The 27,197-nt window shown below is 38.1% G+C and overlaps 1 protein-coding gene across 3 annotated transcripts; it reads right to left on the minus strand.

Moving 5' to 3' along the window:
- Nucleotides 1–625: 625 nt before the first annotated feature.
- Nucleotides 626–26,359, minus strand: LOC126195098 (dysbindin). Of its 3 annotated transcripts, XR_007538555.1 has the most exons (6): nucleotides 26,012–26,359; nucleotides 25,555–25,711; nucleotides 25,142–25,306; nucleotides 21,686–21,950; nucleotides 20,946–21,084; nucleotides 1,055–1,191 (listed from the first exon to the last, which is right to left on the minus strand). XR_007538555.1 is itself a non-coding variant. In XM_049933563.1 (5 exons), exons 1-5 carry the CDS (start codon nucleotides 26,065–26,067, stop codon nucleotides 1,022–1,024), a joined length of 813 nt encoding a protein of 270 aa, XP_049789520.1. In that variant the 5' UTR covers nucleotides 26,068–26,357; the 3' UTR covers nucleotides 626–1,021. The 3 variants fall into 3 exon arrangements, 2 of the variants coding, with proteins under 2 accessions (XP_049789520.1, XP_049789521.1); XM_049933563.1 differs by lacking the exon at nucleotides 20,946–21,084 and having other exon boundaries at nucleotides 626–1,191; nucleotides 26,012–26,357; XM_049933564.1 differs by lacking the exons at nucleotides 1,055–1,191; nucleotides 20,946–21,084 and adding an exon at nucleotides 19,179–19,335.
- Nucleotides 26,360–27,197: the final 838 nt, after the last annotated feature.

Genomic DNA, 27,197 nt, shown 5'->3' on the forward strand with positions numbered 1-27,197 from the left:
TGACTTTTCAGACACTGTTTTTCTGATTTACCTGTTTGTAGTATAAATGTTTGATACTGAGCCTCTTGAAGCCCAAAACACTTCAGCTGCCTTAGTTATGGAAGCACCCGCCATACAAGTACCAACAATTTTCCCACTTTCAAACTCACTTAGATCCAATACAATGCACTCACAAACCACACAGAACACTGTTCTGACCATGACTTGAACTTGCAACTTTTTGAGAACATTGCAGAGGAACTTTTTGTGTTCAAATACAACAGCTCAACCTGCTGACTTGCGTAGCATTTGTATTTACAATCATGCATGCATTTCTCGCAGTGTTCCCATATTTTTGTCCAACCCCTGTAATTTTTCTGTGGATAATAAATACATTTGCCCAAATCCCTCCCACAGCGCCTCAGAATGCACCACTTAGATATTAAATATGTGCAATGGCACCTTGTATGTAAATCATCACTGTAGTCATTACCTATAGCAACACACTTATAGTCAACAAAATGTAGCAGAAGTTTTGTTCATGGACAATAATGCATAAAAATCTACCTAGTGCTTACTTCACATTTACATCATGGAAATAATAACTGACAATTCTGTGTACACAGAAATTTTTTGACCCAAGAGTTTTATACACAACCAGTATTAAAGCACAAAGTCTTGATTCAACATCACAGGTACCACTGTAAAATCATAAGCACAGCATAATGTAAAAGTGCCCAAATAAAACAATTATTTTCAGGGATTCTTCTTTTTTCCAAGAAAACTGAAATTCCTTAAATACGACATACTGTGAAATATTGGTGGCATAATGTTTCATTGGGAACTTCTGCTTACTTCAACAAAAAATTGTAACATACAATATATTTTAACAATGAACTAACAAATTTTTACAATCACTTGTCAAACAGGTGATACAGATGAGGGATGATCAGTGATTTGTTTCAAAGATAAATAATATCTCAACTGTCAACAAAGAATACATTCCAATGCTCATCACATCACAATTAGTCTGTAACATGAATTACAATTTTGCATCACTTGCTTTAAGATCGTCTCCCGAGGAGGAATCCGGAACTGCTGGAGCCTCTTTAGTATCATCTTCAAGGAAAGAATCCAGAGCAGACGGATCTTCTGGCTCAAGAATAACTTCCTCTAAACAAGTAGTTTTCTGGCCTGGGGGACTTATAGTTCCTATAAAAAATTAAAATATCACACACAATGGTTTTAATAAAATCTATTACTCAAAACTTGGAAATTTTGCTGACTGGACTTGTGTCAGTAGTTCACAGGGAAACTATCTATTCTCAATACTGGATACAGACTTTATCATCATTAAGCCTAAACAACAAAAATCTCAACTTATAAAACTTATTACAAAGGGAAAAAATAGTAATTCTAAATAATGCCACACAGCAAGAACTTGTACAAAAGGAATGAATAATTTTAAACATGCTTAGAATAAAGGCTTTCCAGTTCTCTCTCTCTCTCTCTCTCTCTCTCCCCCCCCCCTCCCACACAGACATGCTACACTATTACAAAGAAGAGAAGCAGTGCAACATTAGCCAAGCAGACATAACGAAGTTTTGATGAAATGATTAATAATTACACTTAGATGTAATTAGCATTTTCATAATTTAATTAGGTTGTAGAACAAAAGCAGAAAAGCAGTCATCATTTGTACATCACATACAATATGTAATAATCCATTGGATTTGTAGACAGTAAGTGTAAGTAGGAAAATTTAGATTTTAAGTGAATTTTGCATCACTTCGATAAACTTTTAAGTAAATTTTGTTTATTTTTCACAGCACATAATGTGAGGTATCAAAATTAGCACTGCACTAAAGCACTTTGAACATCCAGCTGTTCATACAGTGGGATACCTCCTAATGTCATGTTGGACCTCCTTTTGCCTGGCATAGTGCAGCAACTCGACACAGTATGGACTCAACAAGTCGTTGGAAGTTCCTGCAGAAATATCGAGCCATGTTGCCTCTATAGCCTACATAATTGTGAAAGGTGCAGGATTTTGTTCATGAACTGATTCTTGGCTATGTCCCACGAATGTTTGATGGGATTCATGTCGGGCAATCTGGGTGGCCAAATCATTCACTCGAATTGTCCAGAATGTTCTTCAAACAAGTCACAAACAATTACGGCTTGGTGACATGGCGAATTATCATTCATAAAAACTCCATTGTTGTTCGCTGTGAATGGTCTCCAAATAGCCAAACACAACTATTTTCATTCAATGATCGGTTGAATCAATTCCATGTAAACAAAGCCCACACCATTATGGAGCCACCACCAGCTCGCATAGCGCCTTATTGACAACTTGGATCCCTGGCTTTGTGGGGTCTGCGCCACGCACTATCCCTAGATTCTTACCAACTACCTAGGTTCTTACCAACTGAATTTGGGACTCATCTGACCAGACCACATTTTTCTAGTCATCTAGGTTCTAACTAATATGGTAATGAACTCATGGAGGTGTTGCAAGCAATGTTACCAAAGGCACTCACATTGGTTGTCTGCTGGCATAGCTCATTAACACATTGTCCTAACAGATACAGTCGTTGCATGTCCCACATTGATTTCTCTGGTTATTTCACACAGTGTTGTTTGTCTATTAACACTGGCAACTCTACAAAAAAAGCACGGCTTTCAATCATCAAGTTCATTATTGAACTAATTTGTGTTATTTGTGTATTTTACATGTTTGTGTCCATTGCCACCAACAATGTAGCGCTACTTGTCTGTAAATGATCAATTAACCTTTGTGAAAAGCTTTACAAACTGTAAGGGGGGGGGGGGGGGGCAAAGGCAGTTGGCCGCAGTGGTGAGAGGTAATGCCTGCAATCTGGTATTCTCGGCATACTTTCGACACTGGATCTTGGAATATGGATTTGCCCAACGGTTTCTGAAATGGAATGTCCCATGCATCTAGCTCCAACTACCATACTGCATTCGAAGTCTGTTAATTCCTGTTGTGTGGCCACAATCACATTGGAAACCTTTTCACATGAATCACCTGAGTACAAATGACAGCTCAAACAATCCCCTTCCCTTTAATACCTTGTGTATACGATTCTACCGCCATCTACTTATGTGCATTGCAGTCAAGTAACACTTAATTTTTTGTTAACATAGCAGAAGACGCCACAGGAAGGGGTAGGTCAGTGCCTTTAAGTTGGAGGAGGGAACTGCCCTGCAGCATTTTGCAGAGAGCAGTTGTTGACAGTAAGGTTGGTTGTTGGCAGTGAGTCTTCCATACAAGCTGTGGTGATTTCTTGTCATCCATTGGTTTGGGAGAATTTTCACAGGACTATGAATCACAATTGGTAGCGATGAAGTGGTGTTGTCCGTTCTGTGGGCTTTAACTGGAAAGTCTGACATGACAATGCCCAGGGTGCAGCCACAATGATTTTAATGGTCATTTCCCATCACAAACAAAGACATAAAAATAAATAAATAACTTTCATAATTCCAAATATAGATTCGAGTTACCTACAAAATTTGAAACTCACCAACAATAATCTAAAAAAGGATGGATCTTTGATCAATGTCATATTTAACTAAACTGATCATTTTATGAAATTAGGGTAATTGTCCCCATCCAACCAGTATCACTGAAGGATTGTTTACATGGAGGACCAACAAATAGAGGGGACAGATTAGTTTTCATATTCTCCATTTGTTTATTGTAGAAAATGCTCAAAATAGTGAATTTTCTTAACCGTACCTGTCTGACTGTATGAAAGTGTAAGGTGAAGCCATGCACTGGTGTACACATACCAATTTTCCCTCATTCAGAGAATTTTTGCACAAACAGGGATCCCAACCTGAGGGGCAAGGAGACCAAGCGACCCTCCAGAGGAGGCCGCACCAGTGGTTCATTACCTGCCACTGTCGTGTTGGCTGCTGGGACCTACTTGTGAACTGTGGACGCACACTGTGGTGCAGTGCCCAATTTTACAAATAACACTGAGAGGCACGCTCCAGTCCCAATCGTTTGTTTATCTATGATGCCTTCACTTTGCGGACAGTAGAGTTGCCGAAGTTACCGTCATTTCATTATTGAAATGTTGCCTCTCATCACCTCGAGAGCTGTCATGCATTAAGGTCATCTACACAGAGCTGCATAATTCACATTCAAAAGCCTGCAGCAATCACGTTGGTTTCTACCGAGCAATTACACCACTTGCACAGCGAGCACCCAGAATTACAACCTCACAAAATGTAATGAGGTAAGCTTTGTCATTCGGCCCCTACACCTGATTTCGTTATATGGATCTCATGGCTAGCATCATTCTCTCATTCAACCATTCCTCTAGGGACTAAATCTCATTTAATTTCACTGTGTGTTGATTATTTTCTCATTTTAATTCCTTGTCCTACAGCAAGGTGGCTTCCTGCCATGTCACTCAGATTTTTGAGTGCATGTTATAAAACTTGCAACAGGGCTACCTTACAATTGTATGTTTTACTGCAATATATATAGTTATTTTAATCATATTTACTGCCTATCAATCTGGTGATGAAACATCTACTGAGAGAAGACATCAAGCATTTTTATGGTCCAGGGACCACAGATCGGCAGGTGAGCATAACTTCCTGTCTGGGAGGGAAAGGCGACTGGCAGAACAACACCATACAGCATCAGTCACTCAGTTCAAACAACAAGCCTGTATTTACAAGCCACTTAATCTTTAATATTTTGTTAAGGGGTACATCATCTGTGGTTTCTTAGAGCAACCTACTCATATACAGACTTCTTTTCAGTGGAACATTTGGACATAGCAGCTCAGTAGGGTAAATTTCCTGTGCAAGTGTATAGACCCTGCCTAGACTGCATAGAAGAATGTAAGAATGAAGTGTGAATCAAATCAATTCATCCTGGGGTAAGCAGTAGTGACAGGTTTAACTCATTACTGGAAGCTTCTGAGTAGCATTAGCAGTAAGAAAGCCAGAACAGCCATAAGCTCATGTTAAAAAGTAATTTTTGTTCTCTTCCACTGGGTTTCTTAGTGATTTGATGTGATCCATCTTGCTGTAATACCATGCATCAGAGATTTTGATTTACCTTCATTTGTTGTTCTACTACAGTCCACAACTTAGTGCCGTACAGTGCTGTACTTGATAAGTACATTCTAAGAAATGTCTTCCTCTATATTTGATTCTTTTACATTTCTTTTGCCTAGGTATTCTAACATTGTCTCTGGTAGTCTGGTTATAATGTTCTTTTTCCATCATTCATGACTCATTCTGCTGATCCACGATTTTGATATTTGTCACTAACCTGATTTGTGCTAGTCTTCATTACTTGTGTCTTTCCTTTCTTTATGTGTAATCCATATTCTGCACTCAGCTGACTGTTCATTTCATTCATTAAGACATGTAATCATTCATTACAATCACAGATGGTAGCAACATCATCAGCCAATCAGATCATTTATTGATAACCTGAATTTTAATACCATTCTGCACTTTCTTTTACATCTTTTGTTTCTTCTTCAATTAAGAGTAGAGGGAAGTATGGAATATTTTGTTTCTTCTTCAATGAAGAGTAGAGGGAAGTATGGAATATTTTTTCCTTCTATCCTTTTTAATCCACACTGTCTCTCTTAGCCTTACAGTTTCATTGTTCCCTCTATGTTCTCATTCATTCGTATCGTGCATTACCTGTCGCTCTCTGAAACACACACCAATTTTTCTGAAGATTTCAAACATCTTGTAACGTGTTACTTTAGTCTAATACTGGATCTCCTATCTCCACAAATCAACATTCATTACTTCCTCTATAATGTTAACAGACAGTTTTTCTCGTCATAGAGGCATTGTACTGGTTACACCAATATGCTTGCTCCTCTGTCTTTTGCACTCTTCATGTTAATGCCTTTGCTTTTACATTCTCTGGAAGTTATCTTGACATTTCTACATCCTCAATCTTTTCCTCCCATGAACATTTCCTTTTCATTACCGTCAGAATTTTCTAGTAGTCATCCCACTTTAATTTCCATGCACGTTGAATTAATTTCATTTCTAAGTGATTTCTATTGCTTCATCCTGCTTTTCTAGAGCATTTTTTTTGTATTGCAAAACTGATGAATTTCTTCCATTAACCACCACTTCTTTACAGCTACATTTTTCTACTGATATTTCTCTCTCCAGCTTCTGTGATTCCCCTTTTTAGAAACGTTCATTCCTCCTCCTACCACTGAAGTTTCATTCTTTGCCTTGCCTGTCTATTCATAGTGAAATCTACTATACTATTATACCATTAGAAGATGCTATTTGTGTTTCCCTGTATTTGTTGGACCAGGTGATCATCACTCCATTTTACTTCAGTGCATCCCATGTACTTCCCACTTTCACATTTTCAGATTTCCTAGCTTCCCAATCACATTCAGACTTCATCCATGCCACACTATGCTTAGTAGAATGTTATCCTTTCCACCTTTTTCTCATGGTCACCTCACCGATCGTAGTCCCTTCATCGAGGCAAATATTTCAGATTCTAATTAAAACTCGGGCAACTCAACAAACTAGCAATACTCTAGTTGATACAATTAGTAATGTAAATAATATTTCAGTGATTTTTATGCTTTGATGCCTGATATGAACACTAGTGACATGAAATGACTCATCAATAAATTGTTACAAGATTAACATTTCTTTATCATTGTCAGTGGTTGCAGTACATACATATCTTTATTGTAACTCAGTCACTGGAAACAAATATGCCAAAACCTGTAGATTAAAATAAACAACACACTACTCCATTTTAAGGACTATGCCATTCAGTAAAATATCCTAGCACACTGATTGGAAAAGTCTGATCTTCTTCAAGTTATTTTTAGAGCAGCTGTGTTAACAACATAAAGCAGATAATTTTAATTTATCCATCATGAACTGCTGGAGAAAGCCTATAACTGTAAAAACATTGGGTTCATTTATAAAACAACTTTTTCTGCTGCCAGTCTTGATTTTCTCTTTGTTTATCTTTTACAAAAAACATTTCAGAAAATTATTCCCATTTCCAAGTGTGTTTTTCATGCATTATACCATACATTCTTTTTGTTTTCAATCTGTGGTGTGCTGGATTTCTCTATTGCCTTTACTGTCATATACAAACAAGTTCAATTTGGTAATAATGACTAATCCTTAAACAGAGGTAACGGTGAATTTGAAAAAAAACTAATATTAAATAAGGCACAATTTACTATGCACAGTACATGTTGAAAACAGTAAACATGCAAAATCAAAACACTCACAAAGACATTTTACGTAGTCAGTGGAGATAACACTATAAAACATCCACAGGGTATGATATATTATATTATGAAAAGGACACATCACTATTCACCATATAGTGAAGATATTGAATTGCAGACAGGCATAACAAAATGACTAATAAACACATAAGCTTTCAGCCAGAAGGCCTCCTCCTGAACCAACAATGGACAATGGTGGTCGCATTCTCATATTTGTCAGACAAAGTTCATTTTATTGCTCATGATCGCTGGGTAAAAAAACTCCAAACATAAAAATTCAGCAAGACGGTGAAAAATCCTCAAATCTGTCACCAAAAATAATGTCGCAACTCTAGAAGAAATGGTTGAAGAAGCAGAGAAGGTCTGTACATAGGCAAGACATATAATATCAAACATGCATATTTAACACCAATTAGACTGGATGGGCACTGGATTACAAGTGTGTAAAGACCTTTTTGGTGAAAAAATTCAATCTCTGCAAAATCACTTGTTCTTACAAAGTGCAGTATGATTTAACTGCTTCAGGGAAATTATTACCCCTTCTATTTTGTATGCAAGAGCCTGCCAGTATATTTCGTCCTCAAGTTGCTGGTACTGTGAAAAAATTAAAAGAAGAACATAAGAATGTTGTCATTACTTGCTCCAAGTCAAGGAAACTAAAAAAAAATTCTTGCAAAATTCTTGGAAATAATATTAAAACCAAAAACAAAACCAAAACAAAAAAATTTCATCTACTGGTGGATTTATTGGGGGCCGAGCAGATCTGACACTGTGAGACGAGACGTTAATCATGAGGAAGACGAAGTTACATAGAGTAACGTGTACTATGAAGATCATTCCACCCAAATGTTCTCCTGTTGAGCGACCCTGTCATGTGTACTTCTATTGCCAAGTCTAAATCTAAGTGAAAGACTACAAAGTGCTCCTGAATTGGTATAACAACAGCAATAATTATCGTTAAGAGAAATGCAATTAACATACATTCACTTGTGTAGTATCAATTCAATGCTCCAGTTTTCATCCCAATGATTCACTATGCTTGGCATGTTTCAAGACTGACAGAGGAAGGACCTGCATTTAAAAGCCTGAATGAAGTAACGTTTCCACCACTGAAGCATCTTTTGGAAAAATGTTTTTGTTCAAAAATGTTTTCATAAAATGTGCTTGGTGTGAAGAATATTTGTCTTTCAAATGTTTCTTCAATGATTATCACTCTGAGAAATGTAATGTCTAATAATAAATAAAAAGCAGATAATTAACTGCTATAATTTTTGGAACTTTTACTTTCATTCAAAATTTTACCCAGTTATGGAAAAAAAATTGAAACACCATGAAGGAGTTGTGTGACAAATTAAAGTTGGTAGGCATGTTTCTTCATTTGAAAGATGATTTCTATTCAGATTTCACACCAGTCACATAACAGTGGTGCTAGTAGTGCCACTGTGAGGATGAAAATCAGGCTCGCTTTAAAAACATGTTGAACCGGTAATGATCATGAGCATTAGTTACCTTTGAAATTGGACATGTGGAGTTTAAGTTAATCATGAATGCCTTTAAGGTAACAGAGACTTCACTATCAACACCTTACTGAGTTGGAAGGAGGTCTTGTAATAAGGCTATGAGAAGCTGGATGTACCTTCTGCGATTTTGCAGAACGACTTGACACAAATGTAGCCACTGTACATGACTTTCTGGCTGTGGTGGCCACAAAAATGTGCGGGTGCAAGAAGACTGGACTCTGGATGACCACACGACACTACCGAGAGGGAAGACTGCAGTGTTCAGTGTACGGCACTGTCAAACTGTACTGCATCTGCAGCAGAAATTTCAGCAGCAACAAACTGTTACAAATTGGTTACTTCAAAAACAGCTCCCAGCCAAACGCCCTAAAGCGTTGCATTCCACTGACCCCAAACCACCACCATTTGCAATGTCAGTAGTGTCGAGCATGAGCTCACTGGAGGACAGTGTGGAAGTCTGACGTATTTACAGACAAAAGCTTATTCTGCCTTGGTGCAATTGATGGCCATGTGTTTGTTAGGAGGCCAGTTTGTATTACCTGTTTTTGACCTATTTTGTATCTGTATCAATATTTCTATGTAAATTTTTTTAGTGTTGCTTATATAAAATTTTGTGTCTGTCATGGAAATTCTTTGACTATGTATACATGTTTCAGTTATGTGAAACTTTTGAATGATGATGTTTAACAAATACTAACAAAGAGATAGAGGGGCTGGCCAGTACTTACCTCAGCTCAGTACAGCCGATAGATACACAAAACAGAACAGAAAATTTACGTTCCTATCTTTCGGAACTTAGTTCCTTCGTCTGGGAGGAGATGTTTAAAATGTGTTTGTGAATTTAAATAACTACTGAAATGATTGTTATATAATGTACTCTGAAAATGACTTGGTACACAGTTAGGGAACATAGTGTTGAATGTAAAAGATGTGGGAAAGCCCCGCAGCTACAGAAGTAGCCGGGCAGAGTGGAAAAGGTGTGGTTGGCGCACAAGTGGCAACTCGTCCTTTGTGACAGGTAAGAAGTCTGGGCTGAGCAGTGCTGTGGTTAACACCTCATTAGCAGTAGCAGATCGTAGTGGCTCATATTCCTGGGGTTTTGATGCCACAAGAGCTTAAGGGCAGTATTTATGGGCCTTGGATGCTGAATTTGGTGATACCATTATCATGGCTTGGTTTTTGGCCCTATAAGATATAATTCTGATGCCAAGAAGATATGTAATGGAGGGAGGCCAACAGTACTGCTATGGTTGTACCGCCACCAGGTTAATAGCCACTGCAAATTGCACCACCAGTGCCACCAGCCTTCCACTAAATTGTTGATATTTGGCACTCTGTAAATGGGCCAGGTATTTGTGAAATTTGGTTGATTTCATAATAATTGTGGTCCTGCTAAAAACTCTATCTTACACCCATGATTATCCCAAGTCACAAACCTGGACAGGAATCCTATCCTAGGGAATTTAATTCTGAGTGTCCTAATTTATTATGAGGAAGTGGTTGAACTTGAATTTAATGTTGTGTTGTCATTTGCACAGCCAATGATACTTTTGAGTAGGTCAAAAGACTGCTTATGAAAGCACATTTGTTATTTAAAGAGTTATAATTTGTTGTGCTTACTTATTAAACCAACATGCTCTACATAGTGACTACATGTTGCCTTGGACTGCTCAGTCACCAGATCCGTCTCCAATTGAACACATATGGGTCATCACTGGATGACAATGCCAGCATCATCCACAAATGGCATTAACTGGCCATGTATTGACCAACAAAGTGCAACATCCATGGAACTCTATCCCACAAACTGACATCCAGAACCTGTACAATGCCTTGCATGCATGTTTGTATGCTTCCATTCAACATTCTGGTGGTTACACCTGTTGTTAGTGTACCAGCATTTCACATTTGTAATGGTTTATCTCACGCTTACTTTAACCTATGATATTTTAATGTAAATCATTTAAATATATTACCGAGACAAATGTAGTCCCAAAATATCATTACTCTATAGTAATTATTTTTTGCACTGGGAATTTTTCTGTCAGTGTATATTAACTAACTAACTAAATTGAATATATTACATTTACATATACACACATCAAAAAAAGTTTTGCATCACCTCAGTTCCGAGAGTTCCAGAACCTGTACAAAAAATTGGAATAGAGATAAACATAAACATCATTTCCACCCTTTTCACTGCTCATGAAAACCACACATTGCATGTTGTACCACCATACAGCGAGACATTCAGAGATGGTGGTCCTGATTGCTGTACACACCAGTATCTCTAATACCCAGTAGCACATGCTCTTGCTTCGATGCATGACTGTATTCGTCATGGCATACTATCCACAAGTTCATCAAGTCACTGTTGGCCCAGATTGTCCCACTCCTCAACGGCAATTCTGCAAAGATCCGTCAGAGTGGTTGGTGGGTCACATCATCCATAAACAGCCCTTTTAAATCCATCCCAGCCATGTCTGGAGAACATGCTGGCCACTCTAGTTGAGCGATGTTGTTATCCTGAAGGAAGTCATTCATAAGATGTGCATGATGGGGGCGCAAATTGTCATCCATGAAGACGAATGCCTTGCCAATATGCTGCTGATATGGTTGCACTATCAGTTGGAGGATGGTATTCATGTATGATACAGCCATTACGGTGCCTTCCATGACCACCAGCGGCGTGTGTCAGCCCCAAATAATGCCACCCCAAAACAGCAGGGAACCTCCACCTCGCTGGACAGTATGTCTACGGCGTTCAGCCAGACCGGGTTGCCTCCGAACACATCTTGACAATTGTCTGGTTGAAGGCATATGCGACACTCATCGGTGAAGAGAACGTGATGACAATCCTGAGCGGTCCATTCAGCATGTTTCGGGCCCATCTGTACCACACTACATGGTGTCGTGATTGGAAAGATGGACCTTGCCATGGACATCGGGAATGAAGTTGCGCATCATGTAGCCTATTGCGCACAGTTTGAGTCTTAACACGACGTCCTGTGGCTGCACAGAAAGCATCATTCAACATGGTAGTGTTCCTGTCAGGGTTCCTCCAAGCCGTAACATGTAGGTAGCAGTCATCCACTGCAGTAGTAGCCCTTAGGCAGCCTGAGCAAGGCATTTCATCGACAGAGACTCTCTCTGTACCTCCTCCACGACTGAACAACATTGCTTTGGTTCACTCCAAGACGCCTGGACACTTCTCTTGTTAAAATTCCTTCCTGGCACAAAGGAACAATGTGGATGCGATCGAACCACGGTATCGACTGTCTAGGCATGGCTGAACAACAGACAACATGAGCCATGTACCTCCTTCCTGGTGGAATGACTGGAACTGATCGGTTGTCAGACCCCCTCCATCTAATAGGCGCTGCTCATGCATAGTTGTTTATATCTTTGGGCAGGTTTAGTGACATCTTTGAACAGTCAAAGGGTCTGTGTCTGTGAAAGAGTATCCACAGTCAACGTCTACCTTCAGGAGTTCTGGGAACTGGGGTGATGCAAAACTTTTTTTTTTTTGTGTGTGTATGAAATGAACAGTTTAAATACATTAAATTTTTAAAGTAATAGTTTAACATCACGAGGCTGAAACAACAGCAAGAGGGAAGCAGCTAGAATTGAACCTGAGCTGGTGAACTGGCAATTGGTGCACTGAAATGAAAACTGTTGCTTAAAATCTCTTACATTGTACTCAAAAATCTTTAAACAGTTATTTTTTTCTTTTCCTATGGCCCACTCAAGCAAGATACTCTAAGAACTTGAAAGGATCATCTGCTCATTTCTAGTCACTTAGTTTGATCCAAATCAGTGAGACCCACAACTTGTCTTCACTTTGTAAGTGGTGATCGGCCTCACACACCTGGAAACTTCACTAAGAGAGAATGAGTTAACGAGAAGGAAGCAACTGCAGTGTCACTGTTCACAGGCTCGTCGTACTCATGAAACTGCAGTGGGAGGGAAGGAAGCCAACACAGTACTGACATTAACAGTGGCATCTTGAGTTCTAAGGTATGCCACCCTCAACGTTAGACTCGTACTCACTCCATTTCTGATCTGTAGTTAGTCATATTATTTGTCATTGACTGCAAGGCACATTTGAAATCACCATTTGAGAAATAGACAAACTGATGAAAGTACACTGAATAATATGCTGTTGAATGCTATGGCGATTCAAGAACACATATCATCTAGTGTAGTTGGAGAGCTTAATCACAGACTGCATCTTTCAGTGCTCTCCATGGAAAGAAATCAAGAGGAATAAAATCACAGCACCTGGCTGACCATTGTACTGCAGCATTCTGTTCTATCCAATGGTCACAACATCTTGCATTCAGTGTTCATGTTACAACATAGGAAGAGTGAACAATGCAGCCACCATATACATTGTCACTTATCAAGTAGTACCCTATCTAGAACAAAACTTACAATGTTCATAAGGAAGTGTGCACACATATTTCCATTTAGCACCCCTGGAATGAAACAAGATCCCACAATATAAATCATTATGATGCCCCACCACACGGTTACATGACTTTACATTAGTGTGGTTCATAAACTTTGCTTTGTTGGTAAAGGGCACATGTTGAAAGGACAGTGTGGTCTCCCAGATGTTGCAGACCAAACTGAAAAAAATTGCATGAAGTTTGAAACCACGTCCTCCAATCATTGCAGCCAGAACAACTTCCACACATGCTCTGCCAGCTGAAGACTTTATACTCATCCTCTGCTTGATACAGAAGCTGCCTGTTCGCTTTAGTGGCCTAATAATTCATGCAAGTACCTGATGTGATGGACACAGTGACAATCAGGACAAGTATCCCAATATCCTTTTTTTTTCTTTTTTTTTATGATTTATTGAAGCCTTCAGCTGCCATTTTCTTTATTTCCTGTACAACTGTACAATTTTGGCCTTAGGCCATTTTCAAGTATCTAAAACGGAAGTTTCATACATTGGATACAAAATTCTATACTGGACAAACAGGAAGAAAATTTATTACACAATTTAAAGAACACACGACAATAAGTGACAATAACCCACCAACCTTTGCTGCACATTTAAACCACAGAGTACCTAATACAGATGGTTCACTTCAAATATTGCATAAGCTACAGTAAGGAAAAGTCTTGGATGTAATGGAAGAAATCAAAATCTACATACATCCAAAAGATCAGGCAGACAAGGTTTTAAATGACCAAAAAGACCTGCAAAATGGGAAAGTCCTACACAACTTTCTACCAGTTCTAGGACGAAGCATTACAGAAGTATAGAATGTAAAATTATTGCTACATTCATTAATAAATATGACTGTAATGCAAAACATCGCGCAACCATAAAGCAGTTTTTACTGGACCCTCATGGTTTTCAGTACTATTTCATTAGGATACTGTGATAAATGTGACATATAAGATCTTTGTACCAACTATTCAAAAATGACGTGCTCCTACAATAATAGAACAAATACTTAAAGTTATTTTAAAGAAATTTCATACAGTCATATTTACACCAATGATGAACGATAATTAAATATAACTGAGAACAAAGGAATATGCAGGTTAAGTAGCAAAATTCTGTACAGTAATTATAATCTTCCTAGTGTTAAGTACGTTATATATAAGAGCTTTGCAACAACTGCTCAAAAGTAACGCGCTCCTAAAATAGCCTGAACACCTCAAACTAATTTATGAGCACAACATGATGTCATATGAGCAGTGACATATATGACATAATCTGTTACCAAAAACTCATCCGTAAAGTAAGTTATAATGCACCTAGTATATCTACAGATATGACTTGTTCTTACATCAAAATCAAAAGTATCACTAATGTATCCAATGTATGAAACTTCCATTTTAGATACTTGAAAATAGCCTAAGCCCAAAATTGTACAGTTGTACAGGAAATAAAGAAAATGGCAGCTGAAGGCTTCCAGAAATCATTCAAAAATTCATTGCAGCTGCGGACCCTATCACAATGAAAATTATCCTGATATCATTGTACTGTTTTGACTGTATGTCTTTAACATTTGCCATATAAAAGTAGCATCTCTAATTTTTCCTCATTGGTGTATATGTCTGCACGCAAGGAATGTTGAAGCAGAAACAACAGAATTCCTACTGGTTCTGCAGTGCAGACAAGTGAACAGTCGAAAGGCTTGATGCAATGTTGTAGTCTGGCATGAACATGTTTACAATGCAATAGCTGATTCTACCAGACTTGTTCTTCACTTCTAGAATACATCTCACACTCTTTTGTGAAGAGTTTCAGATTCAAAATTAAGGAGGATTGTACCACTATAATCATGTTCTTGATAGATTTCACATGAACTGTTCGAGACACAAAAGGTGTGTTATGTCTTATGTGACTCACCCTTTATATTACAGTAAGGGCTGCAGAATAATGCAGCACCCCACATGTCATAAACATTGTAAATAAATGGCATAATACACAAAAAAATACTTGAAAATGGGAATCTTTTCCAAAATGTATCATGCAAAATAGAAATTAAAGAAAACTGAGAGCACCAAAAAAATGTTATTTTATAAACAAACCCATTAAAGCAATTAATCTCTGTCAACAATGGCAGTTAGCCAGCTCTTGCAGGTCACCACCTCCAGATTGCACAACTTCTGCAGATAGCAGCAAGCAGCTGCTTCTGCATTATGAACACCTATTGGGCAACCAGAGGTGTACCAGAAATTTGGGATGCCACTTCAGTGTTACGACAAGCTGATGATACGACACCTGTGGTGCCTACACGACAACATGTCAGGGCAGGAAATGTATACACAGTGCCCACCCAGCCAGCTAAGGAAATTGAGTTACTGACTGTTGTAGCACAGGCTACAACTGAGTAGCCCAGGAAAGCATCACTGCTCAACCACAGTTCGAGGTGCAGCCACCCCTGTCAGCCAGCATCGTTCAATGGAACCATTGGGCATTGATAGGCCTCAGGGTCGTACTGAGAACCTACTAGCCACCAACCCACTTTCCAACTGCTGTTGCTGGACACTGCCTGCCAGTTGTTGAGGTGGGCTGGAGTTCCTCTGCAAACGACATTGCTGTCCTTGCAAACTGTTGCCTGAAAGTCTGTATGCACAACCTACATGCCATGGGGCCATGAAGTTTTAGTGCTTCAAGAATTTATGCATAAATTCTAGAACCACTTAGTCTTCCTCTGCTTCGAACTCATATTTTCTGGTGGTTATTAAATCAACCCTGTTGTAAATGTACCTTAATAGAGTCCAATGTTTGATGACTTGGTTGATTCGCGTGAGTTCGAATAGTTATATGAGAAATGGTGAATTTGTTTTTGTGGAAGTTGAAATATACCACGACTGAACTAAAAGTATTCTTCGAGTACCAAATTATTTCAAGAGTAGAGAGAGAGTCTGATAAATTCCCTTAACCAGCATTATTCTTCAGAGAAGAAATTTTTGGAGATCGACGTGGCCAGCTTTCAAGAGAAGAAGATCGCCTGTGCATACCAAGTAAGTCAACCTATGGGAGAGAGGTGGGAAGTTTGCAAACCAGCTCGATGTCGCTTCTTGTCATCTAAAGCATTAGGAAGTATGGCTGTGTCACCAGCTACCACTGAGCTTCCTGCCTAGCAAGAATGCTCCAATACTGAGCCATGCTGCACTGTTTATAGCTGCAGCTGGGCTCTTGAAAATTTACTGCTGCCAAGAACTGTGCATTTGATGCCCACCCTGGACACGGCCCTGGAGCATCACTGTATACTACACATCAACAAACGAATCTGGTGACAGCAAAAATATTTATGAGTTTGTTCCTGCTACCCACTAGTGAAACCACAAGCCCATGGAGAAGACACTGTAACAACTCACTGACAAACATACAACCATTCCTCAATACTCCAATGGGGTTGACACAATGTAACATGTAAACACCCCTACAATTATATAGTAGCACAAATTTACAATAATGTAAAATGTAAATGTAAAAATGGAATAGAAAATGTACATAAAATGATTGTGCTGGTTTCTAATGCATGAAATTACAACACTGCACACAAAATTGTAGATAACAGTATTATTTACAAGTCCAAAATATTTGCTATTAAATTTCCCACTGAAATCTGAGCAGTACGATCGTGGGACTCCTGACAGTGTGGAGCACCCAGCATGAATGCTACATGGATTAACTGAGAAAGAAAAGTGCACAGGAAGGAATCAGCAGAGCTGGGTGGAAAGCAGTAGATGAGACATATAGGGAAAACTCAGCTAATTTTGCAGCATTAAGATTTTTTGCCTCTACTATTTAAAATAAATCTATTAAAAATGGAATTTTTGTATTAAATGATAAGTAAAACAAATGATAAGTAAAAGTGGTATAATTCAATGGTATAAATGTTAAATAATGAAAGTTAAATTTCAGATACAAAGTATTCTTAAGGCAGTGCTGACTTACTGTATTAATAAGTACTCGGGCAGTTTTGCAACACTACTCGTGAAATTTTGCAGTAGCACTTATAATTCTAAAAAAAATACTTTTGTGTCATCATAACATGATTTAATGTAACCAAACACACCATACACTTAACATTTACTGTATTTACTATTACTAAATTATTGTACATAATGTAATCAAAGGTACCATTAATTAACTACATACTTCAACATAAAAATGAATAATAATTAATTACTAGTCATACAAAATCTTAAAATCAGAAATATAATTGAAGTTAGTTCTTGAAATCAGAAATGAGATTCAAGTTAATCAGAATCAACCTCAGTGCATAAACGGCATGTGAACTGAGCACAGTATGCCTTCATTCTTTGGTAAGACAGATGAAACAAACACTCTCACTTCAAACAACAAATCCAATCTTGGCCATCATTATCATCTTTGTAATTGCGACCACATGACGAACAAATGTTGCCATCCTTTCCTACATTTCTTATTAATCTTCTCCGTACAGGCGTACATCGTCTTGTTGCAGGAACTACTTGTGCACACACATGCTGTTTTTCCACTCTAGCTTTTCAAGTGCTTACTTTTCCTTGTTGCCTCTCTGCTGGAACATTCCCCTTTATTTGGAATTATCTCTGTCTGCTTCCCTTTCTTCAGGGGTCTTTAGGCCTACTGCAACCAACATGCCTTCATCAGCAGTAACTCTGGTTGAAGTAGCTGCACATTTCCTCTTTCTCCAGAATTTTATGGATTTTGGAAGAGGCATGTTAATTTCCTCCTGGATATTTTCAGTTTGATCTGCTGACACTTCTATCACAGGTGGCACATTATCAACAGCTTCTTTTTGCTCTGCTGATATGCATCCATCTACTGTTCCTTCAGGTAGCTCTACTTGCCCAGCATTAAAGGTCTCATGAACCTGGGAAACCTTCAAAGCGACATCCAGAATGGCGTCTCTATTCATGGGAAAAATTCCAGTCTTAGAAAAACCACTCTTGATGGTGGATGGAGTAATAGTTTCGTCCATCGACTTCTTGAAAAGATGGTAAAAATCTGCTCTTGTAGGCTTGTAACCACAGTTTTTCATAAAGTCTCTCACATTCCTTTTCGAAGCAATTTTTAGAGGACCATACATGGCCACATGACACGGCTGTAAGATCTGAGTGGTGTGGGATGGAAAGGTAACAAAAATAATGCCATTTCTTGTCTGAATTTTAGAGCTTCTGGAGAGACATGGCTAGAATGTGAGTCTATCAATAGCAGAACTGGACGAGTGGGAGGAAAGTGATTAATGAAGTGCTTCAAGAACTCCAAGAAAATTTTCAAATTTATCCAGCCATTTTTTGACACTGTTACCTGGCTCAATGGAAGAGCATTTTCTTTCAAGCTATCAGTGACACGAATCCCCTTCAAAATAAACATAGGAGGCACTGTTTGTCCCATAGCATTGGCAGCAATCACAACTGTTGTGGTCTCCCCCTTTGCAGCAGTTGTCTGCTGGTGGACACACTTCGCTCCTTTCGGTGAAACAATTTTGCTCGGCTTATTCACTATTGAAAATCCCATTTCATCTAGATTCCAAATTAGATTGGCTTTGTCCCAAGCTCTGTTTTCTCATACATAGCACTTAGCACATCATAAAAATTGTTCAAATTAGAACGATGTGATGTATTTTCTGGCTGACATAAACTTAAGCCATATCATTTCTTAAATGAAGTCCACCAGTCCCATCCTGCCTTATCTCTTTCTTCCCCAGATCGGTTCCCTTGAGGTCTCCTTGATGCTAACTAGTGAGCATAATAATGCTTATCACTCACTGAAAATCCAAATCCCACTTCTTGCATTTCAATTGCATACTTCACCAATTTAGTTTCCTCTTCCCCCTTTTTTAAAAAAAAGAAGGGGGTGCCCCTTTTTTCACGAGAGTACAGTCCGCAGGATAGGTGCAAACTCTTAGTCTATCTTTTAGTGTTTTGTAAGGTATGCCAAAATCTCTACTGGATCTATTAACTGACCAGCCATCCTTTAACACCCTTCGTACAGCTTCTACCAAATCCTTTCTGCTGTACAGTTCTCCATATTTGCCACTAGGTTTAGAAATCTGTAACAAATTAAATCGATAAATACCTTAAGCCTTCCTTTACGGATGTCAGTATTGCATTCAAATCATGAAAGCACTTTAATTTGGCATGACAACATGTAAAATACGTTCTTTTATTTGATTCGTGAGCTGCTCGAACTGCTTTACATGTCCGCCAGCTGCATGAAACCATTAAGAAATTCAGTACCCGCAAAAGTTAATTATGAGCAAACTATTGGTGTTAAAATGGTGAACAAGACCTTAAATTAAACAGAGGACTGTGAAGAATCTATCGATAAACATCTTATACTTACACTTCAGATTATATCGACAGTATCAATAAAAAACCACAAAGCTGTAACCGAACACGTGCTACACTGAAAATATTCTCAACCACTCTGGAAAAAGTTCAACTACAACTACAAGAACGCGCTCCGGTAGCTGTTTTCTCTACCACACACTGCTGGTAGGTGCTGCCACCTGTGGTGCAATGTTCATACTTAAAATCAGCTCGTACAATTTTGCGGTGTAAGGGTATGTATGGTACTGTGAAATTAGCCATACTACAAAATTTGCCGAGTTTGCCCTATATACAGCAAAAAAATGATTACAATTTCAGAGAAACTAGATGATTTATTCAAAAGAAAGAGATTCAAAAATTGAGGAAGTCAGTATTGTGTTGGTCCACCTCTGGCCCTTTGCAGAAAGTTATTCAGCTTAGCACTGATTGATAGAGTTGTTGGATGTCCCCCTGAACGATTTTACATCACATTCTGTCCAATTGGAGCATTAGATCATCAAAATTCTGAGCTGGTTGGAAGGCCCTGCCCATATTGCTCCAAATTTCTCTATTGGGAAGAGATCCAGTGAACTTATTGGCCAAGGAATAGTCTGGCAAGCACAAAGACAACTAGCAGAAACTCTCACTGTGAATGGAAGGGCATTATCTTGCTGAATTGTAAGCCCAGGATGACTTCCCAAGAATGGCAACATAATGGGGCTTAGAATACCACTGATGTACTGCTGTGCTGGAAGGGTGCATCAGATGACAACCAAAGGCGTCCTGCTACAAAATGAAATGGCACTTATTCTCAGGCCATGAGGTGGGTGACAATCAGGTTAGTATCCCACTGCTGTCCAGGACATTACTAGACACAACTTCATCGAACATTGGAGCGCAATTTGAAGTGGGACCCATCACTGGACAGAAAATGTTATAATTATGTGACTTATTCAAACAAGCTCTGTAACAACCCACATAATAAATGAGAGAAAATGCCAGAACAAAAGCAAAGGAACTAATCAATCAAATCATTCAATAAAAAAAACTGAAAAGGTGTACTTTTTGTGTGTGCGTGTGTGTTGTGACATGTGCTATTTAAAAAACAAGTTCTCCTTATTGCTGCACACAAACTGAAGATATAAGCTGAGCCCACACAGTAAAATATGGGTAACCTAGCACCATAATGAATAAGTTGATTCTGTCTGAAATCTTGAAATAATATTCATCTATGGATGACTAGGTATTTCATTTTGTTACACAGCGCAGTTCTAGTCAAATGATAAGCAGGTTCTCGTTCTTAAGGATCAATTTCTGTGAAATTTTTCCCATGCAAAACACAGAAACATACCATAAAATGTTACCAACATCACGTCCTTCATCAGTGATGGAAACTGTATACCAATGATAATGGGCTGTTGCATCATGTTAGATGCAAGTGATAAGAAGCCACAACAACTGTCTTCACGGTGATGCTCATATCTCATAGTCTGAAAATTGTATTATTAAGACAGTCATTCTCATTGTGAGAGCCTTCACTTAACTGTGACACAGTAACTTAAATTGTGCCACTGATGTATTAATGTCACACTATGCAAATCAATAAAAATTTAAACTTGATGTGCTAACTCATAAATTAATATCCGAAACACTGACACACAATCCAAACCATTCACACAATATTTGTAAATATTCAGTTACAGGTTCATAACATGTCAGCAAAGAACTCAAAGGAAATTACAATTAGTGATTTTTTAGGGAACTGTGAGTCAGAATTACACAAAATGCTGAAAGAACACACTATATAAATTTCAGTATTAGCACATCTATGTTACCATGTGTTCGTAAACAATGATGGTCTAACAGTTCACAGATTGCTTTAGTATTATAGTTCAAACATGAAATACTGTAACAAAAACCCAACTTATCTGTCAGATCATTTCCTAGTTTGTTTGTAATTGGCAAATGCTCGATTGACTGATCCTATTTTTCAGGTAGCTGTGTTAACTACCATTATGCATTAACTCAGCTATTCAATCCTGATGACGCAACAAATTATCTCATCTTCGTACAATAATAACAAACACTCACCTGGCAAAGTTCCCGACTCTTTATATTGTTGTAGGTCCTCTTTGAATGCCTGTTCAAATGTTTCTTGTCTTTCACGAAGAGCAACTTGCTGTCTTGCCTCATGATCCCGAAGTCGCTGTGCATGCTCAGCTGCCAGTTTGTCACGCACAGCCTCAAGCTCAGCCAGCCGTCGCTCCTTGTACAGAGCCAACTGGAATCTGTGGTCAAGTTGTTGCTCCTGCAGCTCTTGTACCTCAACTATGTCCTCAAGGCGTGCCAGCCCTGTCTTTAACAAAAGGAAAACTAATTAAGATTCTCATTCTCTTACATTACAACTGTATGACTGAAACTGATGATAGCAAATAAGCAAATGCTGACTTTAGAATATCAATACAAACAGTTCACATGACTAATTCTAAACCAGAGACATATCTCAAGTTGCAAGAAATTATACTGTGTAGCAGTAATATCTGTACAATAGTACATGTATTGGAGTCACGTATGAAATTTGTATCCAAAGAACCAAGCTTTTAGGTTAACTGATAGAAATTCTGATGCCACCTCAGTTTATTAACTCTACAGGTCCCAAGCAACTTCACATTTAGACCATCAGCCAGTGGTGGCCTGATCTTTATTTCAGATACCTTTAAGTTACTTTGATTTGTTTGGAACTGTTTTATATGAGTCTTTTTAAGATTGGCTATTAAACTGTTTGCTGTAAACCATTCGTAAGCCTGCTTCATTTCTCTTGTGGCTGTGTCTGGTACGGATATGTCTGGGACCTTTGTCAATATACTTGGGTCATAAGCAGACATAGTTTTTGAATAGTTGTTCAATGTCCTAGTAATTCACTTCTGTAGGTCAAACAACAGGGGCAAGCCAAGTAAATAATCTTGTAGGACACCTTATACAATGGTTCACAACTTTGTACTATATAGTCTTATTATTGTCACATAATTTTCTAACGTGATCCTCTGCTTTGTGTTGTTAAAGTGAGGCTCCATCCATGGAAGTGGGATTCCTTGAATATAATACCATTTTAGTTTCCTAAGTCGATTTATTTATTTATTTATTTATTTATTTATTTTTTTTTTTTTGCTGCAACTGAACATATGCTTCCATATATGGCTTCCCCGATAGAAAATTGTTTACGGCACCCAGGAAGAGCTCGTGTTAAAAGGTTATTTTCAGAAGTATGGTTTAGTATTCTGTTGAAAGTTATCTCACCAAACAAAATATGGGGAACACAGTGAGATGTAACTTCATTACGACTCAGCTGCTTGTCTCAATTTTTATAAATTGGTGTTACCACCACATCCTTCAGAATTATGAAAAGCATAGTTTGAAACACACCATACAGTGGAGATGTTTAGTTGCAGACAGGCACAACAAATTGACTGTTAAGAACTAAGCTTTTTGCCAAAAGGTCTTCTTCTGAAGTACCACCTACTTTAAGAGAAGGCCTTTTGGTCGACAGCTTATGTCTTCATCAGTCTTTCTGTTGTGCCTGTCTGCAACTCGGTATCTCTACTATAAGGTGAGTAGTAATCTATCATTTTCATAATACTGTAATTATTCCAAACTGGATTTTCCACTGTTTGATTTTACCATACACTTCTGCCTTTTAGGAAATACATGTTGACTCACTGACTGGTATCGAAAGTAACCAAGGGGGGCACTGCAATGTTAACCCAAGATTATAGTACTTTGGTTGAAATACAATCATAGTGAAAACAATTAGTTCTTTTTAGTGACCTAAGTTACTTTTTGTGCTCTTCCAAACAGTTGATTTATCAAAAGTGAGAGCAGTTGATGTATCAAAAGTGAAATCTGTTAATGCATTATACAATGCTGTCTAAGTGAACGTCTTTGATGGGCCATTTTTTTTATATCTGTGTTTTTGTATACCATTAGGAAGAATTCATTCAATTTCAGTAACCAATCTTTTGAATTTCAGGTCTGTCTTGCTAATACTGTTACGAGAGAGTTGAGTATTATTAGCCTAGCTATGTTTATTCACTTCATGCCTAATCATGTTTCACATCATTCTTGCCTTGTTATTGGAATTTCGAATTTCTTGTTTGTAGTAAAAGGGTTTAAGCTTTTTTGATGTCACTATGGAACACAATGCACAGGACAGTGACTGCTCTGGGGGAGGGAGATAGAGACAACTCTCTACACACTGCTTTTTTTCCAGTATCAGTCTTTGTGCACAGCGGTATTCACTTCATACCCCATATGTGCCCACTCTTAACGTGGCAAAGTATTTCCATCAACAATGTTGCCATTAGGGACAGAGCACAAGCTAGGACTGTGAAAGGAATTCAGTCATGTCCTTTTTGAAGGGACCATCCTGTCTTTTACTGTAGGAGAATCATGGAGTACTTAAGTCTGTCTGGAAAAAAAAAAAAAAAAAAAAAAAAAAAAAAAAAAAAAAAAAATGTTTAATCTCTATTCTCCTGAATGAAAATCCAATGTCTTATCACTATGCCACCTCATTTGACACCCATTGTTTCTTGTTTCTTTTCTTTTTTACAATGCACCCTAAACCCAGTCTCTGCTCTGAGTACAGTGAGCAATCATCTGAGGCCAAGCTGTGCCTCCTCAATATACCACACAACTTATACCCCTCTTCAAGCACTGACATTCCACATCCTTCTGTACGAACTGATAGGACAAAATGTCACAAACTAAGAATAACAAAGCCACATGGAAATAATGCAAAGTTGGAACTAAAAGTTCTGGGGGTAAATCCAATTTCAGCACTTAACTATAGGCAGAACTGTTGGCTAGCATGATAACAAAGATAATCTAGTATGAGACTTAACATAAGAATTGGTTTGTTTTCCACACGATTCTTCTTTAACAGGAAATGAAATGGGGAAGGGAAGAGGGAAGGGGCAGGTTGCAGCGTAAGTGATTGCTGAGATCGAAATGATATATGTCAGTATTACAGCCTAAAACTAACTAAGGGTTTTGTGTAACGAAGACGTGGTACGCAGGAGAGGGGTACAAAGGAGTAGTTTGAATGAAGTATAGTGGATCCTCTATGTTGAAATACTAAATTTATAATAGCAAAGTTTTAAAATCTGATGTGGTGACATAGTAATCACATAGTTTAGGCTTGTGTGGTGTAGCATTTTGTCTCTTACACTGTTAAGTGTGTTATGTAACAGCATTATCAATCCAAGCATGCAGTTTCTTATATAAATTCACACATGAGCTATATCAATGAAAACAACAAAAAATGGCAATGCACTTAGATTTGCTTCCATATCAATGATTTCCCATACATCTCATGAAAAATTTTATGACTGCCATGACTTGGACGGCATCTGTTATTTTTAAAAACACGCAGTTACAACATGTTTCTGTGACCACTAAATACAAATATGTATGCAATATATGATAGTAACATTTTAAAACTACCAGTGCACATTTATATATACACAACAAATGAAGAATTATGTGACTCACTTCTACTTCCTCAAAAGTTTCTGTGAGAGTACCAAGCTGTGACATGAGGCCCTGAACATCAGCCAATATCTGTGGCACACTTGCAAGCACCATTGCAGCAGCATTCATTGATGTCCAGCTCTTTTGACATTCTGTGTGCAGCTTTGTAATAAGATCATCAACTACCTTCAAAAGAACATAAAATTTCTTTTGCAGTTATTTTTGAGAAACTGTAACAGGAGGCAAATTGCTGCTAATTAAGGATACATGAAATTTTTCATACTGTTATGAATCCAAACATTGGTTTTTTGCATGCATAGAAGAATAGTCAAAAGGGCTTACTTAAAACAAAAAAATTTAGAGATTGACTTTTTCAACTAAGGATGTACGGCGAAGTTGCACTACATGATAAAAACTAAATTAAGAGCAACTACCTGTGCTTGGGCAGCATTTTCCTCAGACTGTTTATGCAGCTCGCTCCACTCATTTTGGTACTTCAGTAAAAGTTCGCCTCCTGCATTGTAGTTCACTTTACGACCTCTAGCAGGAATATGTTTGTGAACAGAATCGGATGTTGACAAACCTCTGAAACTGCAATAAAGGAGGTATATTTTTTTCATATAATTCGTCCACTAAACGCTCCAGTGCGAATGCATATATAGTACTGGCGTATGTAAACATTTGGATAGGTTGAGGCTACTGTTACAGGCATCACCTCTGTTAACATGTACATATTCTCAGCATGTAGAAATGTTTTCAAACAACAGCTAGCACACATTATCATCTAAACATACTTATTACACGGGCGTTATAACAGAACATAATGACATGACACCAGTACGTTGTTTTCACCCAAAGTGAATATGTAAACAATGCATCATAACCTCTCACCTGGCTGTGATCCCCTCCTGTACTGTATGAAACCGATCACGCAAACTGTCAAACATTATCGAAATAAACAGTAACGCGTAAGAAACAAAATATTTCCGCGGCTGCGGGTGACCAACATCAGTTTTCGCCTAAACAATTTGTTTCCCATTAAAATAACAACTCACGCTAAAGTCACGTGAATGCAGTTCAGCATCCGTACAAGTGACGTTTCTATGACGGAAAGTGTCATGTAAGTAACCTACAATACCTAGAGCACATAACTGTATTTAAATAATTCTCATCGGAGCACCTATATACACTTTTAAATCTGTAATGTCAGCGGAAATATTCATTAAATCTGTAATGTCAGCGGAAATATTGAGAGTCCGCTACATTAACCCGGATTTCACTCTGGTTACCGCACTGTACAGACAAAAACCTAGTTTCTAATTAGGAAACTGACTACAGACATTAAAACCGAAATGACAAAACTGCTCCCAAGTTTGCTTGGACGCGGCATCGTTAAATTTTTATATCAAATTTATTTAATTTTTTTTAGTTTGGTCGTCTCAGGGTGAGCTCCGGTTTACAAAATAAAAAAGCGGTTAAAACAATGTGAAAACCTTTCCTCTGTTAAGGCAAAGCTGAGGAAGGAGGAACTATGAGCATGAATCAGTTGTATTTCTTTCCTTTGTATTTTAGGGAGGCACGGTGGTTGGTGGTCCACTTACGGGCGCCTCGGGTCACTTCTGTCCCCATGTACAAAACGTACTTTAGTTGCTTGCAGTAATGATAATCTTCGTTGTATGGACTTTGAAAGATTCATCCAGGATGAACGGAACTTATTTGCCAAAAAATTAACATGAACGATTTTACTGAGTACAGTTGAAAATGTCAATAACACAAACGTAATATGGAGAATTTATATGAACATTCCTAACACAGTTCATTCTAAATCATCTATACAATCTCCACATCTATGTTTGCGTGAGCTTTGCAAATAGAGGATTCGCATCTTGAGCATTTCTGTGAAGGTTTCTTCTCATCTTTTCTGGGCACATTTTGAACCCTTCACGAGAAGGGCCAAGTGCATCAGGGACCCCTCCTGACGGTTTCATAACCTCTCCTAGATGTAATTTTATATTTTTCTTAATTGCTTAGGAATGATATCTACACTTTGCTGCATTCTGATGTGCTATTCAACCAT

The sequence above is a fragment of the Schistocerca nitens genome, chromosome 7 (assembly GCF_023898315.1).
Source record: "Schistocerca nitens isolate TAMUIC-IGC-003100 chromosome 7, iqSchNite1.1, whole genome shotgun sequence".
NCBI lineage: Eukaryota > Metazoa > Arthropoda > Insecta > Orthoptera > Acrididae > Schistocerca > Schistocerca nitens.

Excerpts from the sequence above, each read along its gene's own strand:
- LOC126195098 (XM_049933563.1), bottom strand. The coding sequence starts at position 26,067 with ATGTTTGACAGTTTGCGTGATCGGTTTCATACAGTACAGGAGGGGATC. Across the intron at positions 25,712-26,011 it reads CAGGAGGGGATCACAGCCAG|TTTCAGAGGTTTGTCAACAT; the intron begins GTGAGAGGTTAT and ends CCTTTATTGCAG. Across the intron at positions 21,951-25,141 it reads AAACTTTTGAGGAAGTAGAA|ACAGGGCTGGCACGCCTTGA; the intron begins GTGAGTCACATA and ends CTTTTGTTAAAG.